Raw genomic sequence first — 16673 nt, forward strand, 5'->3', positions numbered from 1 at the left:
CAAGTGTTCCTCCTCAGTTTGGGATTTTGCAATCATATCATCGACGTACACCTCAATCTCTTTATGGATCATATCATGGAAAAGGGCCACCATCGCACGTTGATATGTTGCACCAGCATTCTTAAGACCAAAAGGCATCACCTTATAACAATACGTACCCCACGGAGTAGTAAAGGTAGTCTTGGTCATATCTTCAGGAGCCATCTTTATTTGATTATAGCCAGAAAAACCATCCATGAAGGAGAACACCGAATACTGAGCAGTGTTGTCGACTAACACATCAATATGAGGCAGAGGAAAATCGTCCTTTGGACTTGCCCTATTCAAATCTCGGTAGTCAACACACATGCGTACCTTTCCGTCCTTCTTAGGAACATGTACTATGTTTGCAATCCAAGGAGGATACTCACACACGGATAAGAAGCCTGCCTTCAACTGTTTTTCAACTTCTTCATTGATTTTCAAAGCCATATCGGGTCGAGTTCTTCGTGGTTTCTGTTTTACAGGCGGACATTCTGGTTTGAGCGGTAACCTGTGCATAACTATATCCGTGTCTAAACCAGGCATGTCTTCATATGACCAGGCGAAGATATCAACATACTCTCGAAGCAGCTCAATCAACCTTCTCTTCACATCACTTTGCAAAGCGGCCCCTATCTTGACTTCTCTCTTTGCTTCTTCTGAACCGAGGTTGATGATTTCTATGACTTCTTGATGTGGCTGAATAGATTTCTCCTCTTGTCTCAAAAGTCTTGCCAATTCCTCAGGGACTTCACAATCTTCCCCACTATCCTCATCAGCTTGGTCAATTGGATTCTCAAGGATATTAAGACGTGGAACTGTAACATTATCATTTTTGATGGAATTCGAGCCGGATCTGCACGATGGATGATTTATGCCTTAGAATGCAACACATAAAGAGAAAGGAAAAAGAACAAGCTTTGCCATTTTTGAAAAAGTTTTTAAAGTAAAAACAAAAATGAAAGAAATGGAACAGTAATTGCATGCGAAAATATGATTTTCATTCAATATTAAACAAATCGAAACAACATGGGGGCCCTTCTTTATACAAGCGGTCAAAATGCTTAGGGCGAAGCATATGACTTATCGAAACAAGAAAATTACATCTCCATAAAAGTGACTCTGGGGATGTCCAAGATAGTCCAATTGTTGAGCTCCTGCCCAGGCGCAGCGTGGCAAATGAATCTGGAGAGATCTTCTTCATCATCATCATCCACGGCGAGAACCTGACTTCCAGAACTGGTGCTTGCACTGACGAACACTTGAGAAATGGGGGGAATCACCTTCTTTCCAGGAATTAAGCTGAGCTGAGTAGAGGAAGATGGCTGATACCCAAGGCCATACTTGTCTCGCTTCTCATGAACATCAATCAGCTTGCCCCAGGCACTATGGGGAGTACCAGCTTCTAAGAAGGCCTTAGCATCATTTAGAGACGAGAGGGGCGCTCCGAGTTCCTTCTTATTCTCAACCACGGGGAGTTTATCAACCGACACAATCTCTAATGCCTGAAAAGGTGTCTCTTGTATCTCTCCTTCCACTTCAACATAACGGTATGACGCCAGATTATTGACTATCAAATCCTCTTCACCAGTGATCACAACAATCTTGTCATTCACAACAAATTTCAAACATTGATGGAGGGTAGATGTCACAGCCCCAGCAGCATGGATCCAAGGACGACCCAAGAGGCAAGTGTATGAAGGACGTATGTCCATAACATAGAAGGCAATATAGAACATGTGAGGACCAATTAAGACAGGCAGATCAATTTCCCCTTCTACGGACCTTCGGGAACCATCAAACGCTCTGACACTCATAGTGCACGGTCTCATCATAACCCCATCCATACTCAGCTTAAACAAAGTGGCCTTGGGCATCACATTAAGAGAAGAACCTGTATCAATCAGAACTCGAGACAACACAGCATCCAGACACTTGACGGAGATATGCAATGCTTTGTTGTGTGCTCTACCCTCAGGTGGAAGTTCATCATCAGAAAAACCCAAACAATTACCAGCAGCAATGTTGGTCACAACCCCTTCAAACTGAGGCACGGTAATGTCTTGAGTCACGTGAGCGGAAGCCAGAACTTTCATCAGAGCATCACGATGAGCTTCAGAATGTACCAAGAGAGACAGGATGGAGATCTTGGCCTGAGTCTGATCAAGTTGGTCAATCACTTTGTAATCACTTTTCTTAATGATCTTCAAGAGTTGCTCGGCATCTTGTGCATTACGTGTTACAGGAGGATCAACAGCAACTTGTTTTCCTTTTGCTTATGTACTAGCCTCTTTATTGGTCTCTTTAGGAAGTGGTGGAGGGGCAGCAAAGATCCGACCACTACGGGTAATGCCACTAGTGCCAGTAATATTAGTGATGCTCGAATTACCCACTGGAGGACAATCATATTTCTTCCCTCGAATATACACGGCATTATAACTCCAAGGAACAACCTTCGAATCATTCACAGGAGAAGGAGCAAGAGATGAGGTTGAAGGAGTCAAAGGAGCATTTGGAACCTGAATAACCAACGGAGTCCTCGGAGCTCGAACGACCAAAGGAGTACTCGGAGCATGAATGACCAAAGAAGTGTCCCGAGTCTTTGACACTTCATCAGGATAGTAAGGGATCTCTAAAGTGGCCACATCTTTGACAGGAACGGCTCTTTCCACTCTAAGAACACCTTCATCCATTAGTTTCTGGATTTCCTCTCTCAGCCTAGTGCATTCCTCAGGATTAGAAGAACATTGCAAACAGTAGTCATGTAGTTCACACAAAACCTTTTGTTGCATAAGATACTCTCTGACAACTGCTAGCGGCATCCTAACCTCATTAACATCATTTACCAGGATCTGATCATCACATAACTCAATAGCATTGGTTGTACCAGCATGAGGAGGCATAGGATTATTCTGCACATTAGGACCAGTAGGAGCGAACGAGATAAGCTTGTCGTCAAGGAGATCTTGAACCTTCAATTTGAATGCTCTACACTTTTCAATAGTATGGCCTGGAGCCCCTGAATGAAATTCACATCGAGCATTAACATCATAACCGGGAGGGAGAGGACTAGGTGGAGGTCCAAGTTCACGGAGTTGTACCAACTGACCAGCAAGCAACTGAGGGAGAAGCTGAGCATATGACATCGGAACCGGATCAATACGCCGATCTTGGAATCTTGTTCTTTGCGGGCCCCTTTGACCTTGAGGCCTAGGGTTCTGTTGACGGTTCTGAGGAGCAGCAGCTTGTTGTTGTGGTACGAAAGGCTGTTGGGGTGCCATCCATGGTTGTGGAAGAGCAGCAGCATATGCTTGAGGGACATACGGACCCGGAACAGCATAGGGCATCGGATAATAAGGAGGTGGAACAGCAGAATATGCAGGAGCTCGGCCTTGGTCAACAGAAGCGGTGCTAGTCTCACCCTCCTTCTTCTTCACAAACCCAGAATACGGCTTCTTACCGTTACCACTTGAGTTGCTAGGATTAGTAACACCTTGAATGGTACCAGCTTTGACACAGTTCTCAACCCTCTCACCAATGATGACCACATCCGAAAAGGAAGGAGAAGTATTACTAACCATGTGCTGAAGATACGGCCCTTTCAGAGTTCCCATGAACAGATCAATCAACTCGCGGTCCAAGAGAGGAGGTTGGACACGGGAAGCAAGTTCACGCCACCTCTGGGCGTATTCTTTAAAAGACTCTTCAGATTTCTGTGACATATTTTGCAATTGAGCACGGCTAGGAGCCATGGCAGTATTGTAGTGGTATTGTTTCAAAAAAGCATCAACGAGTCCTCCCCACGTACTGACATTGGCCCTCTCAAGTTTCATATACCACTCCAACGGGGCTCCTGTGAGACTGTCCTGGAAGAAATGCATAAGCAAAGGTTCGTTCTCGGCATAAGCGGCCATCTTACGACAGTAGGAACGAATGTGAGTTTCTGGACAGGTAACTCCTTTGTACTTATCAAAATCTGGCACCTTGAACTTTGGTGGAATAACAATTCCAGGTACCAAGCTCAAAGCGGCGGTGTCGAAACTCGAAGTTTTAGCAACCTCAACGGCCTTGAGGCGTTCTTCAAGAGCTTGGTACATCTTAGCAGTCTCAGTCAACTCAGTAGTAAGATCATGTTCAAGGTCACTGACCTCATGGTGGTCATCCACCACCTTTGGTATCCCCTCAGCAGGAATCTCCTTAGTTTTCACCCCCCCATCAGCAGAATTGGTAGGAGTGTCTTTGATCAACCCAGCAACGCTCTTTCTGAGCTCTTCTTGCCCTTGGACAACGACATGAAGAGTCTCCATAAGTTGGGTCATTCTTTCCCCCATAATATCCATATCCCTACGGAGGGCAGCTTGATTCTGTTCAAATTGTTCCATGATTCTCTCGTTACTCCTGGTGCGGTAAGGATGTAAGAAAGTCAGCTTCGTCGTTGGAAAAGAAATCTGTGTTGGAAGGGACCCCAATTAGAATCTGATAAAAACCTGTAAATGCAGTATGCTATGGGTGCATGGGTGCATGTGTGCATGGGTGCATGTGTGCATGTTTTATTATTTTCAATACTTTTTAGCTTTGTCTCAAACCAACAACACAAGATAACGGAGAAGATAGTGAAGCAAAACCAAGATAAGCACAACCGAGATAAACAAACAGGATGAGGAAGCATAATCGATTAATTCCACAACCAAGTTTTTGAAGTACAAAATATTCTGCTCCCATGAGCCAACAAGTACAGAAATAAAATCAGGAATCCCATCCAACAAATCTGGTGGTGATTCTACAACAAAATCAACATTCAAGCAGGATCTCCCATGTCCAAATGGCGAAGAGGGCTATCTCCAATGTGCTTATCACTCCAAGTCTTCATTTCTTCAAAGAGCTTCTTGGTCTCAGCACGGGTGGGCCTCTTAATGATCTCTTGAATCAGCAGGTCTTTTCTGAAATGCATTGTTTCCATGTTGCGATTCTTCACCTCCCAATACCTAGCTTCCTCTTGAACTTGGACATTATCTTGGTCTTTTTCTCTTATCTGGCCTTTCAGCTTTCTGATCTCTTCATAACACTTCTCTATGGTATTCTGACGATCCAACAAGAGTTTGTCTGCTTTCTTTCGACGAGTCTTCTCTGAATTGGCATTTTCAGTCTGAATCTGGAGTCTTTTAGTCAAATCTGCCAACTGAGTCTCGTAATGTTCTTTCAGCTTCTTCTCTTGAGTTTCAGTAGTTTTAGAATTCACAGTCATTCTTGGCCTCTTCTGAGAAGTATTTCCTCTAGCATACAATTCTTCAAGCTCTATTTCTCTCATTTTCAACTTATGAAGAGCAGAAAGCTTCTCTTGCCTATCAGTATTCATCTTAACTTTCATTGTTTCCATTTGTTCAGTCAATTTCCGATTTTGCTCAATAGTCTGATTATAACGAGGCATGGAGACAATGTTGGGTTGTGCGCCAACAGGAGGGTACAAAGGATCCTTAATAGGGAAAGGCATCCCTTGGGTATTAGCCACAGTTTCGACCCACTTAGTATAGTCTTCATAAGTTGCACAGTCCCTTTGACCAAAATGCTTCTTGTCTCTCCAACAAATATTCTTCCAAGCTTGTATAGCTTCTGCCATCTGCCCATTGTCGGTGACCACATGATAAAAAATGTTCTCAGCTATCTCGGATTGCTCAGGAGGATTGACGAAAGCATATCCATAAGTTCTCCTAGCCAAGACGGGATTATAATTGATCCCACCTCTGACACCCATGAGGGGCACATTGTTGAACTTTCCACAACTCATGATAACTTCCTTGTCTTCCAAAGATCTGTTATACCACACAATGTCTTTGGCTCTAAGTCCCATAATCCTCTCAGCCCATTTAGAGGTGTGCCTACTATCAACGAAAGCTCCACGTTCAGGCAAATGTGATCTGAACCAACGGTATAGTAAAGGAGCAAAACATCTGACCAAACCCTTCTTTTGACGGTTCTTTTGATGAACTGAATGATAAACATCCCCCAAGAGTGTAGGAACAGGATTCTGCAGAATGAACAAATGGATTGCACTCATGTCAACAAAATCAGGCACGTTCGGGAACATTAGGATACCATAGATACTTAGAGCCAGGATAGCCCTAAAAGTGTCCCATTCTTTCGCTTCAGCAGCATCACACCCTCTTTTGACGAGGAACTCCATATGAAAACCCTGAGATCTTCCTCTCTCGGAGAGATTTGCATCAACAACTGACTTGCTCAAATAAAGAGCCTTGGAGATTTCAATAGAAGTGGGAGCCTCCATGGTGCTATAGTATGGAACTTCTCCCTTCTTGATCGGAACACCAAGAAAAAGAGAATATTCCTCCAACGTAGGAACCAGAAGGTAGTCAGGGAACGTGAAGCAACGGAGAGAAGGGTTGTAGAACTGAAGCAAGGTATGAACTCCTTCTTGCTCGTATTTGGTGAATGGCATCTTGAGAAGACTCAGAATATACCCATACTTTTCACGGAATCTGGTTGTTTCATCCGGCGTGATCTTCTTAACCAAACAGTCGAGAGATTCCAGATTCGGATTTAGAAATGTGTAGGAGATGTTGCGACTACCAGTCTTCAATGGAGGAGCCATGAGTTGGTCGGAGACAAAGCCAAATGTTCCTGAAAATAAATAAACATGCATGTTAAATGATATGGTGGAATGCATTTCACTGGGAGAATCCTAAAGTCCATTCGTAATTGCATATTTTCTTTTCTTTCTTTTTGAGAAGTAAAACATTCTCTTTTTCTTTTCATTTTCTTTTCTTTTCTTTTTATTTTTGAAGTGGACTTTAGGATTCTCCTCAAATGAAGTGAGGTGGATGCAGTAACATGATGTGTCATGGTGCAATGTGGTGAGAGACTGAGTGCCTCTCGCAATTATGAATATCTGAGTAACACTGGGTATAACAAGTTCAAAATTTCGGCTTCAGATTGCAATGTGAAAATCCGGGTATGATGAAGGCTAGTATCCTGTCCCTCCCCAAACTCACGGGTATGAATTCTAGACACGGACGGGTGGTCCCTAATGGTCACTAGGGTCTACAGTTCCCATGGGGTACAAAGTGTTTGAGGCAACAAGCGTGCCAGACACAGTGTTCCATGAAAGAACCTCGCCCAGTTGTGGTACCCCATGTTGAACTCATCCATAGCAAGCGCTACGGTAGTCAACATGAGCATCCACGCTAATCCTATGTGTCACTTGGCCTGGGTAGTGGGCCTTTTACCTCATAAACCCCCCCACCTGCAAAACAGAACAGAAGACCCCAAGGAACACAGAATATAATCCATATGCATGATGTGCAAACAGAAATAAACATGATATGCAAGCAGAAAATAAACATGCAAACATATATACAAGATATAGACATAAAAACAAGTAAACACCCAGTAAATAAACAAACAAACGCAGGCTAGGATCGACTCACTAAGGATGGACCAGCAACAGGTCTAGCAACATCCCCAGCAGAGTCGCCAGCTGTCGCACGCTCGCGAAAAATGAACAGAGTCGCCACCAATATATTTATCCCATAAGGGAAAGGAATATCAGAAAACCTAACAAAGGAAGGAACAAGGTCTTGCGACCAGAGAATCAAGGTACGGGAGTCGGTTACGCAAGGGGAAGGTATTAGCACCCCTCGCGCCCATCGTACTCGATGGTATCCACCTATGTTTGTTTCTATCTAAAGGGTGTGTACTATGTCTATGTCTACATGCGAATGAATGCAAAAAAGAAATACGGGGAAAAGAAGGAATATTTACAAGTGTGCTCGTTCAAGCCCCGCGACTTGATGCCTACGTATCCTTTTCAGGAATCAGAGCGCCGTAGTTCGGCTCCATAGTTTTGTTTGTTTTTGTGTTTTTTAATTGGGCGGCGTTAACGTTCGCGCTCTTGCACAAGGGGACAGCCTAGGATGCAATGGAGCGGAAATAACGGTGCCCTTAAGAAAGCGAGAGAAGAGAGAGAGAGTTTGAGTGTTTCGAAGAAATCCCTTAAGCAAGGGAAACTCGAGTTACTCTTTGGTTTGTGCTTTTTAGAGGTTGGGAACTTACGCCTGAATGGAACCCTTAAGCAAGGGAGCCACAAGCACTCGAACATCCCTTAAGCAAGAGAAGTTACAAGCTTCCATTCCCTTTTATTAGTCAAAGTATTTATTAGTCATTTTTTATGCGTTTTCTTGGTATTTTTTATGGGAGTTTATTCAAGTATTTTTAAGTGGATTAAAGTTGAAAAGGAAAAGAGCTGGCCTAGAAACTAGCTTAAGTATGAAAGGGATTTCTACCTAATGTTATCATGGTTTCTACCTAAGGTTAGGAATAAAAAGACACATGAAAATAAGGCACTCAGTAGAATATAGGAAAATAGCATGAAAAGGAACAATTCAAGATGTATCACAAAATGAATTAAAAATACTATTATTTTTATGGTTTTTTGGGAGAGAAAATGAGTTCTAATTTGAACAAAAGAAATTAAAATGATTAGCCTAAAAACTAATATTTTTATGATTATTCCTTTTTTGTGTCAAAAAAATTGTATTAGAGTCTCAAGATATGGGTGAAAATTAGTTTTTGTTACTAAAAGAAAATAGCAAAAACTAAAATAACCAAGAATATTAATTAAAAAAAGGACCAGGGTGCGGACTGAAATGCAGGGCTGTGAATCGCAAGCGCTGGGCCCAGGGTGTTGGCCCAGCAGATTTTTTGTATAGTTTTCTTTGTCAAAAAGGAATTGGGCTCTAGGGGGGTGAAAATGGCAAAAAGCCCAACCGGATTGTTCTTTGTTAGTTCTTTGTTCAGCCAAAAACGGGCCAAGAGGGGCGTGATAAGCAAACAGGCCCATGGTGATTTCAGTTTTTATTCACATTGTTTATCAGATTTCATTAAAAATAAAAACAATTAATCATAGAAAGAGAGAAAAAAAAGGAATTGGGAATTAGGGTAGATACGTCGTGGCTATGAACTCTCAGACTCTCTTCTTCCTCTCGTCTACTCTCGCATCCCTCCGAATGGAAGAACGGCGCGCACATGGCGGCCCCACGCCGGCGAGTGGTTTGAGCACCGCCACGAATCAATATCGTCTCTTCTCGCGAGTTCAACCTCTCCGTCTCATTCTCTCAAACACAAACATCCTAACCTAACTCTCCAGTTGAATGCGGTTCAGGCAATCTTTTGAACAACAGCCATGGGTGAATGGTTCAGAGAATCTCAACTAACGCCACGATATCAAACACAGAAGAAAGGGATGAAGACAATCGGACGCGTACCTGAAGTGTGAAGCGTAAATTGTTGACGAAGACCGGAGGGGAGGTAATCGGAGCTCCTAATGCGAAGTCGCGGATTCAGGTAAACCTTTTCGCAACTCTTGCGTTTTCAACTACTCCTACTTCATCTTCTTCTTTCCGATTCTTGAATCTCTGTCTCGATTGTTCTTCTCTGCGCGTGAGAGCTGAGGGCGATGATGGTTGTTACCGTTGTTGACGTGAGAGTGAGAATGGAGAGGGGCTAAGCACAAGCTTGCCAAAGCTCTAGTGATGAGCTTTAACAGCCTTATGAATGTGCGTATGGTGGTGGTGAGGGCGGTGGTGAGAGCGTTTGAACTGGGGTTTCACAATCTTTCCTTCAAAGTCTACAAGCGAGACAATGGAGAGGACTGATAGTGCTTAGGTCAGCTTATGGGTGGGTAGAGTTGGTTTTATAAGACAATGATTGGGCGATCATTAGGAATCTTTAGATGTGGGACTTTGCTTGAACTTGCAGTGCCTTTTTTCTGATTTTCGAGTGTGGGACTAACATGTTTGCAGCTTTTTGATTCTTTGGGTGTGGGACTCCCTTTTTTGTTTTGTTGTTAGTTATTGGGGAAACTGTTAGTTAATATTGACAAATGAACTGAAGTTAGAGGGGTTAATGACAATGGGTTATTTCTGTTATGGTTTAGTTGGTTCAAAGTGCGAAGAACTTTGTTGGTTTAAGTGGAGCAAGGGCTTTTTCTTTGAGTTTAGTTTGCTACCTTTTTTTTTGAAGAGATTGTATTAGATGTGGATGTGGCTGTTATTTAGGTTAGGGACCGGTAGTAGTGTGAACCGAAAGTATTTTTCCTGAATTTCTGTTGACTGCAAAACTGAATGATTTGTCAAGAACATGTATGACAAGCTGCCTAGGTTTGATGGTTGGACACTGATGTTGTTTGGTTTCCTTTTCTGAGCTGATTCAGTATTTATGGATTGTCTTGATGATAGGCTTGAAACATGAAGAGTGCAATGTTTAGAACCGCCTGAATGTATTGCCATGAGTGTACTTGTGCTGTTTTTACATTATGAACCGTGATGATGCTGATGTGGTTTTTTTTTACTGCATTTGGCCGGTTCTCAAATCTCTTTGGCCATGGTATTGTCACCGCTGTTTGTATATATATTGTATGAATCTTGGACAATAATAGAATCTCTGAATGTATTTGTGGCAGTTCGTTTAAAATTGAATTGACCGCAAACTGTTGTGGCTTGACTTTTGAGACGGTAATTGGATTAGGCTTTGATGCTTGTATTGCTAATTCAAACATGAACTTAGCTTGTCTTTTCTTTGTGCAGGAGGGTCTGGTTTGGAGGTTTCATGGTGCTGGCTTGAAGACACAATATATGGCTCATTTGGGCAAGGAAATTACTCATGAAAATGGGAAGAATTGGAAAGAATATGGCGAGAACTCGAGGAGGAAGAGGCAATGGGAGACCTTAGTCCTTAGGATAAATTTAGGAATGTATTTGAATGAAACGATTCGCGTAATATTCTTGATGCCAATGTAATGTGATTTGAAAAATGGTGGGAAATTGCTTGAGACTGTGAATGGATCTGAAGCTCTTGAATGCATTTTTACATGAATAACTCTTGCAAAACTCTTGGATGATTTCCAGTTACAACAAATCAATGCCAAAGAAATTGGTTTTTAAGCACCTTAATCATGTCCGTTTTTCAAACTATCTCATTCAAATTTTCTATCCGTATTCCAACATGCTTCCACCACGCATCCCTCAACAATTTATGTTTCTTGATGATAAAAGCCAAAATCCTCTTAACGTGAAACCCATTTAACTTCAATTAGAACACCCGTCTCAGACACCATATCTAAGAGGCTCTAATCTCTTGATAACCACAGGGAAATAAACCCTACCTGTTTGATCTTGGTGGAAATAGCCTTGTAGCACAATAACCATGGATCCGAACCCTGTTTTCACGCTCCAATGCTCCGAGGAGAACTAGATGAATCAGAGCTATTTGATCTGTACACCTCAAACCCTTATGAAACCGTAACGTTTCAGAATCATTGATCCCATGCTTTGTTATTTTAGTTAATGATGCATGATCCGTGTTAATTCCCTAATGGAGTATGTACATGAATGTGCAAAGCCTAAGCCAGTTCGAAATTAAAGGGTAGGACAAATTTGGGGTATGACACTCCCGTATGCTCTTCATGGTTACCGTACATCAGTACGTACTTCGACTGGAGCAACTCCCTTCTCCCTTGTATATGCCATGGAGGCAGTCCTACCTATAGAGGTTGAGATTCCATCAATGAGAGTTTTGATGGAGGCAAAATTAACAGAAGCCGAGTGGTGTCAAAGCAGATTCGATGAATTGAACTTAATCGAAGAAAAGCGCATGACAGCTTTATGCCACGGACAGCTATATCAACAAAGAATGAAGAAAGCTTTCGACAAAAAGGTTCGACCTCGCACAATCAAAGAAGGCGACCTTGTACTCAAAAAGATTCAATCTTTTCTCACAGATTCGAGAGGGAAATGGACTCCCAATTATGACGGCCCCTACGTGGTCAAGAGAGCTTTCTCAGGAGGAGCCTTAATACTCACGACTATGGATGGAGAAGAATTCACCCGTCCTGTGAACGTCGACGCAGTCAAGAAATACTTCGCCTAAATAAACAAAAGAACAGCTCGCTAAGTTGAAAACTCGCAAAGAGCGGCTTAGGCAAAAAAGAGCGTCTCGGTGAATCGAAAACCCGAAAGGGCGATTCAGGCAAAAATTAGAGACATAAAAAAAAAATATATTAATCAATCCCGGTAGACTTAAAACCCGAAAGGGGTAGTTTACGCAAAAGTTAGGGATATATGGCAAGTAACTGTGTTCAGGACAAACTTGATCATTCAAAATCCATAGCGGAATATTCATCAGCAGTAGGTCATCTTCTACGAAGCACGATTACAGCGCAACTCGGAGTGGAAGGGAAAGATAACGGTCGTCACGTTTCATCGTAGCCCTTTTCCCGAAAAATTACCAATTTCCAACTTTGTAAATACTCCATGGAATCAAGCATTTGGCTGATTACCATTCCATATATAATAATTTGAGCCTTGTGCTTTTCCTTTGCAATCTAGTCTTATTCAGTTTCTTGAAATGCATTTTAAGTTTAAACAGTCATTCTCTTGAAACAAATGTTTTCATAAAATAAAAATGAATTTACTTGCAAAAATAAAGGTGAAATTTCTTTCTGAGGTTTACAAACAATAGGAAGAATGCAAACAGTTGCTCCGAGAACGGTTGAGACTCCGGGAACCAATATTTCCCCATGAGGTCGCTTTGCGAACATATCCTGATGACGGATCTTAACTTCAATTCATATTACTTACTTCGGACAGCGGACAACTGATAACCAGATATTCCCAACAGAGTTCGAACTCCAAGAAGAGGACATCTTCTGATCAACAAGAATTCAAGTCGTATCTTAGGATTTTCCATCCGCGACAATTCCATTCACATTCACTTTACATTCTATCATTGTCATAATATTCATGCATACATTACATCATAATTACATAGCCGAATCAGGCTTTGATCCTGTGAATGCCTAAGTCATTTAGGCATGAACTCAAGTTTCCCCTGCAAGTTCCGGAGAAACTTTTTCCTTCGAAACAACAGTTCATACACAAGGATCTCACCAAGCAAGTCAACAGATGGTAGTCTCCCTCAAAGAGATAGTTTGTTCACTTTTGGAATTCCTCAGCCGAGAATCTCCTGCAGAGCGACATTCGACAGTCTTCTTCAGATAAGATAGTCTGCTTCGCATTTTGGAATTCCCTACAGGTTTGGTATTTCCCCAGCAGGGTCAAAAGGAGCCACTTCTTGTCAAAGAAAAATTCAGAATCTCCCAGCAGATCGACAAATGATTCCCCAGCGGAGTCAGCGAATGGTAGTCTTCGTCCAGAAGATAGTTCAGATTCCCTAACAAAGTCAGCAAATGGCAGTCTCTTTCATCAGAAGACAGTTTGCTCACTTTCTATCACAACAAAGTCAGCAAATGGCAGTCTCTTTCAGCAGAAGACAGTTTGCTCACTTTCTATCATAACAGAGTCAGCAAATGGCAGTCTCTTTCAGTAGAAGACAGTTTGCTCACTTTCTATCATAACAAAGTCAGTGAATGGCAGTCTCTTTCAGCAGAAGACAGTTTGCTCACTTTCTTTCATGACAGGGTCGACAAATGGCAGTCTCTCCCAGTAGAAGACATTTTACTCTCCTAGCAATTGGCAAATGGCAGTCTTTTCCCAAGAAAAGACAGTTTGTCTGTTAAATACTCAAGAGATCGACAAATGGCAGTTTCTTCGAACAGTTTGTCTGTTTCTGGGATGTTTAACTCCCCACAGAGTCGATGAATGGCAGTTTTCCTCTTAGGAAAACAGTTCGTTGATTCCCCAGGCATCAGTTGACGAATGGCAGTTTTCACCCTGAAAACAGTTCGTCCGCCTTCAAACAAAGTCATTAGCCCCTCAAAAGATCATGAGGCCATATGACATTCTTTCAAAGACGTCAAGTCAAAAGGGAAGATGGTGAAGTTTCTCTACAGCCGTCAAATGGCATCTTATCTCCAAGCGCTGGTAAGAAGTTTGACGAGGAAACAAACCTTTGAAGTTTCTTTACAACCGTCAAATGGCATCTTACCTCCAAGCGCTGGTAAGAAGTTTGACGAGGAAACAAACCTTTGAAGTTTCTTTACTACCATCAAATGGCGTCTCGTCTCCAGGTGCTGATGAGAAGTTTGATGAGGAAACAAACCTTTGGAAACTTTCTCTTTATCTGAGATATTGTCCAAACGCAACTGAGACCAGTTTCGAGATTTGGACATCCGGAACGAGAGGAGGTTGTTTACCTTTTTCTAAGTATCAACACTTAGTTAAAGAAGATGGATTGCGCATCCTACATTGCCATCCATTCACCAGAATCCACATCAAGTATTTCTGCAGGAGTTTGTCTCCTCATTCCTCGCCAAGTGCGACAACGGGATCAAATCATGCAAAGATTTTATCATCTCAGGAGCGCCCAAAATTCGGGCATTCTTTGATATTTAAGTCTCTTTTACGCAGGAGAGATCGAGATCTCAATCTCTCTCCCTCCAGATAAAAGAAACTTAAATAGGGGCATCTGTCATACCCTAATTTTTGACCCCCCCTGAGATGACATATCTTCAGGATTTTCATCAAGTCAAAGTAAGTACCCAGGGCAGTCTGGCATTCAATCGAGGGTGTTCAAAGACAAGAAAACTCAGGCAAAGGATCAATCAATAGAGGTATTAGTCTCTAATACAATCATAAGACTCAAAAGCTTCATTATTTCACCTATGATTGATTAGACGCCCAGTCATCTAAGTACAGAATTACTCAGATCAACAGACTAGGGTTTGGAGCCTATCAAGGACTAAAATCAGGGATCACCTTTGGGAAACCCTAAAAAGCCCCAGGGAACCATTCAAAGACATCAATCATCTTCAAATAACTCATATGACAAGATCCACTGGACATTACACCTCAGTTCAAAGTCTACAGTCATCATTGTCCTCTGGTCGACAATTAGGGTTTTTGACCTAATTCACCAAGATAGTTGACTTTTAATCAGGGCATGGATCCAAAACTCAAGACATGATTCAAGAGTCTCTACTACCTCAATATAATCCATTTACATCATTCATTTGAGGAGAAGATCTTGATTCTACACAAAAGTCCAAAATCTCACCTTACCAGGAAAAAGTCAACTGTATGGGATCACCATTGACTTTTGAGATTTTTGGTCAAACCATGACTTTTAAGGATCAATATCATCAATATATGGATAATGAAGTCATTTGACCAAAGAAATTCAAAGAAATTCATCAAGGAGCAAAAAGTCGGGAATTAGGGTTTTTTAAGGCATGGTGAGAACTCAAATTTTCACCTACACAACTCAAAAAACTTCCAACATGAAAGTTGTAGATCTTGCAAAATAAAACAACATCTTACAAAGGAACTTTTTTCAAAAGATCAATCATTCAAGAGTTTTGGAAATTTTGGAGTTTTAGGCCATAAACAGAAATTTTTCTAAGTGTTTTAACCTAGTTTTCTTCCAACTTTGGCCTCATTTTTCACAAATTTGCCAAAGGATTCTGAAGAAACTCCAAACTAATGATTTGAAGTAGATGTTTAGGGCTTTACAAATTGTGTTCAACCTTCTACAAATTCAATTTGAGCTAGGAGTTATGATTGTTCAAAGTTGGCCTCATGAAGTAAAATTATAGGTCATGTACAATTTGAAACATTGAAATTTTGTGCATTTTGCTTCACTAAGTGATGCTACACGACGTCTAATGCATCTGAAACCATACCATACATCAATTTCCATCATTGCATAAGGATTAGAGAAGATTCCCAAAAACAAAGGCATGTGATTATGTAATGATTGCATTTTTGAATTTATGACAAATTGGTGATTCATCAAAGGAATCTTCTCCCAACCAATTGGAGCTCATTTCTGCAGCCATTTGGTCCCCTAAGATCAAGCAAAACCGATGGCTAGGGAGTGGTATCAAAGAGCTCATCATTGCACTTGGAATATTCTTTGAATTCCTTCATGGCTAAGAAACCAAACTCACTACACTAAGCAAGCTTACTATGATCAATTGCTCTGAACCAATTGCCTATAAATAGAGGCCTCTTTCTCATTTAGAAACCACACCAAAGCAACAAAATTCTTGCTTTCTCTCTTCTTTCTTCATACTTAAGGTTTTCAAAGGTTCTTTGGCAAGAAGACTCGGATTCTTCAAACCAAAGCTCTTCCTTTGGAATTAAGTATTCAAACACATTAGGGAAGTCATTTAGAGGTGATCCAGACCTCTGAAACACTTCTGTAAGTGAAGAATCATTATCTTCACCTCTCACTTGGAGCTGTTGCAGTTGGAGGTCCATAGAGTAATTCAGGAGGTTTCAAGCCAAGCCAATCATCCAGGCACACTCCTCAGGTCATAGTGAAGCTAACCAGATGGCTGCAGCTCGTCTGTAACTCCAAATTCAACAACCTCCATGTCTACTTGAAGCTCAAATCGAAGGAGGTCCACAGAGCAATTCAGGAGGATTCAAGCTCCAATAAGCATTCAGTTAGCATCATTGAGTCTCAAGGAAGCTATTGAGATCATTCATTCAAGTCCAGGTGTTCTCCATCACCCTCACGACCTCCATTTTCAGAGGTAAGTCTCTGAACCTCACCTCTTTAATTTAAGCACTCTTTGAGTCAAAGCTCGATTCTATCTTGTTCAGCATCATCAGAGGATTGAAAACCCTCTAGCATCTTTCATTTATTCATCTTGTTTGTCATTTAATTTCAAATTTAGG

General features: G+C 41.6%; 1 protein-coding gene across 1 annotated transcript; it reads right to left on the reverse strand.

Annotated features, from left to right (window-relative positions):
- Positions 1–4819: 4819 nt before the first annotated feature.
- Positions 4820–6628, reverse strand: LOC131637549 (uncharacterized). Its single transcript, XM_058908149.1, has 2 exons — positions 5443–6628; positions 4820–5232 (listed from the first exon to the last, which is right to left on the reverse strand). Exons 1-2 carry the CDS (start codon positions 6626–6628, stop codon positions 4820–4822), a joined length of 1599 nt encoding a protein of 532 aa, XP_058764132.1.
- Positions 6629–16673: the final 10045 nt, after the last annotated feature.

This window comes from Vicia villosa, unplaced genomic scaffold (genome assembly GCF_029867415.1).
Source record: "Vicia villosa cultivar HV-30 ecotype Madison, WI unplaced genomic scaffold, Vvil1.0 ctg.002025F_1_1, whole genome shotgun sequence".
In the NCBI taxonomy this organism is placed as follows: domain Eukaryota; kingdom Viridiplantae; phylum Streptophyta; class Magnoliopsida; order Fabales; family Fabaceae; genus Vicia; species Vicia villosa.

Excerpts from the sequence above, each read along its gene's own strand:
- LOC131637549 (XM_058908149.1), bottom strand. The coding sequence starts at position 6,628 with ATGGCTCCTCCATTGAAGACTGGTAGTCGCAACATCTCCTACACATTT. Across the intron at positions 5,233-5,442 it reads CAACATTGTCTCCATGCCTC|AGAAGAAGCTGAAAGAACAT; the intron begins GTTATAATCAGA and ends CTGAAACTCAAG.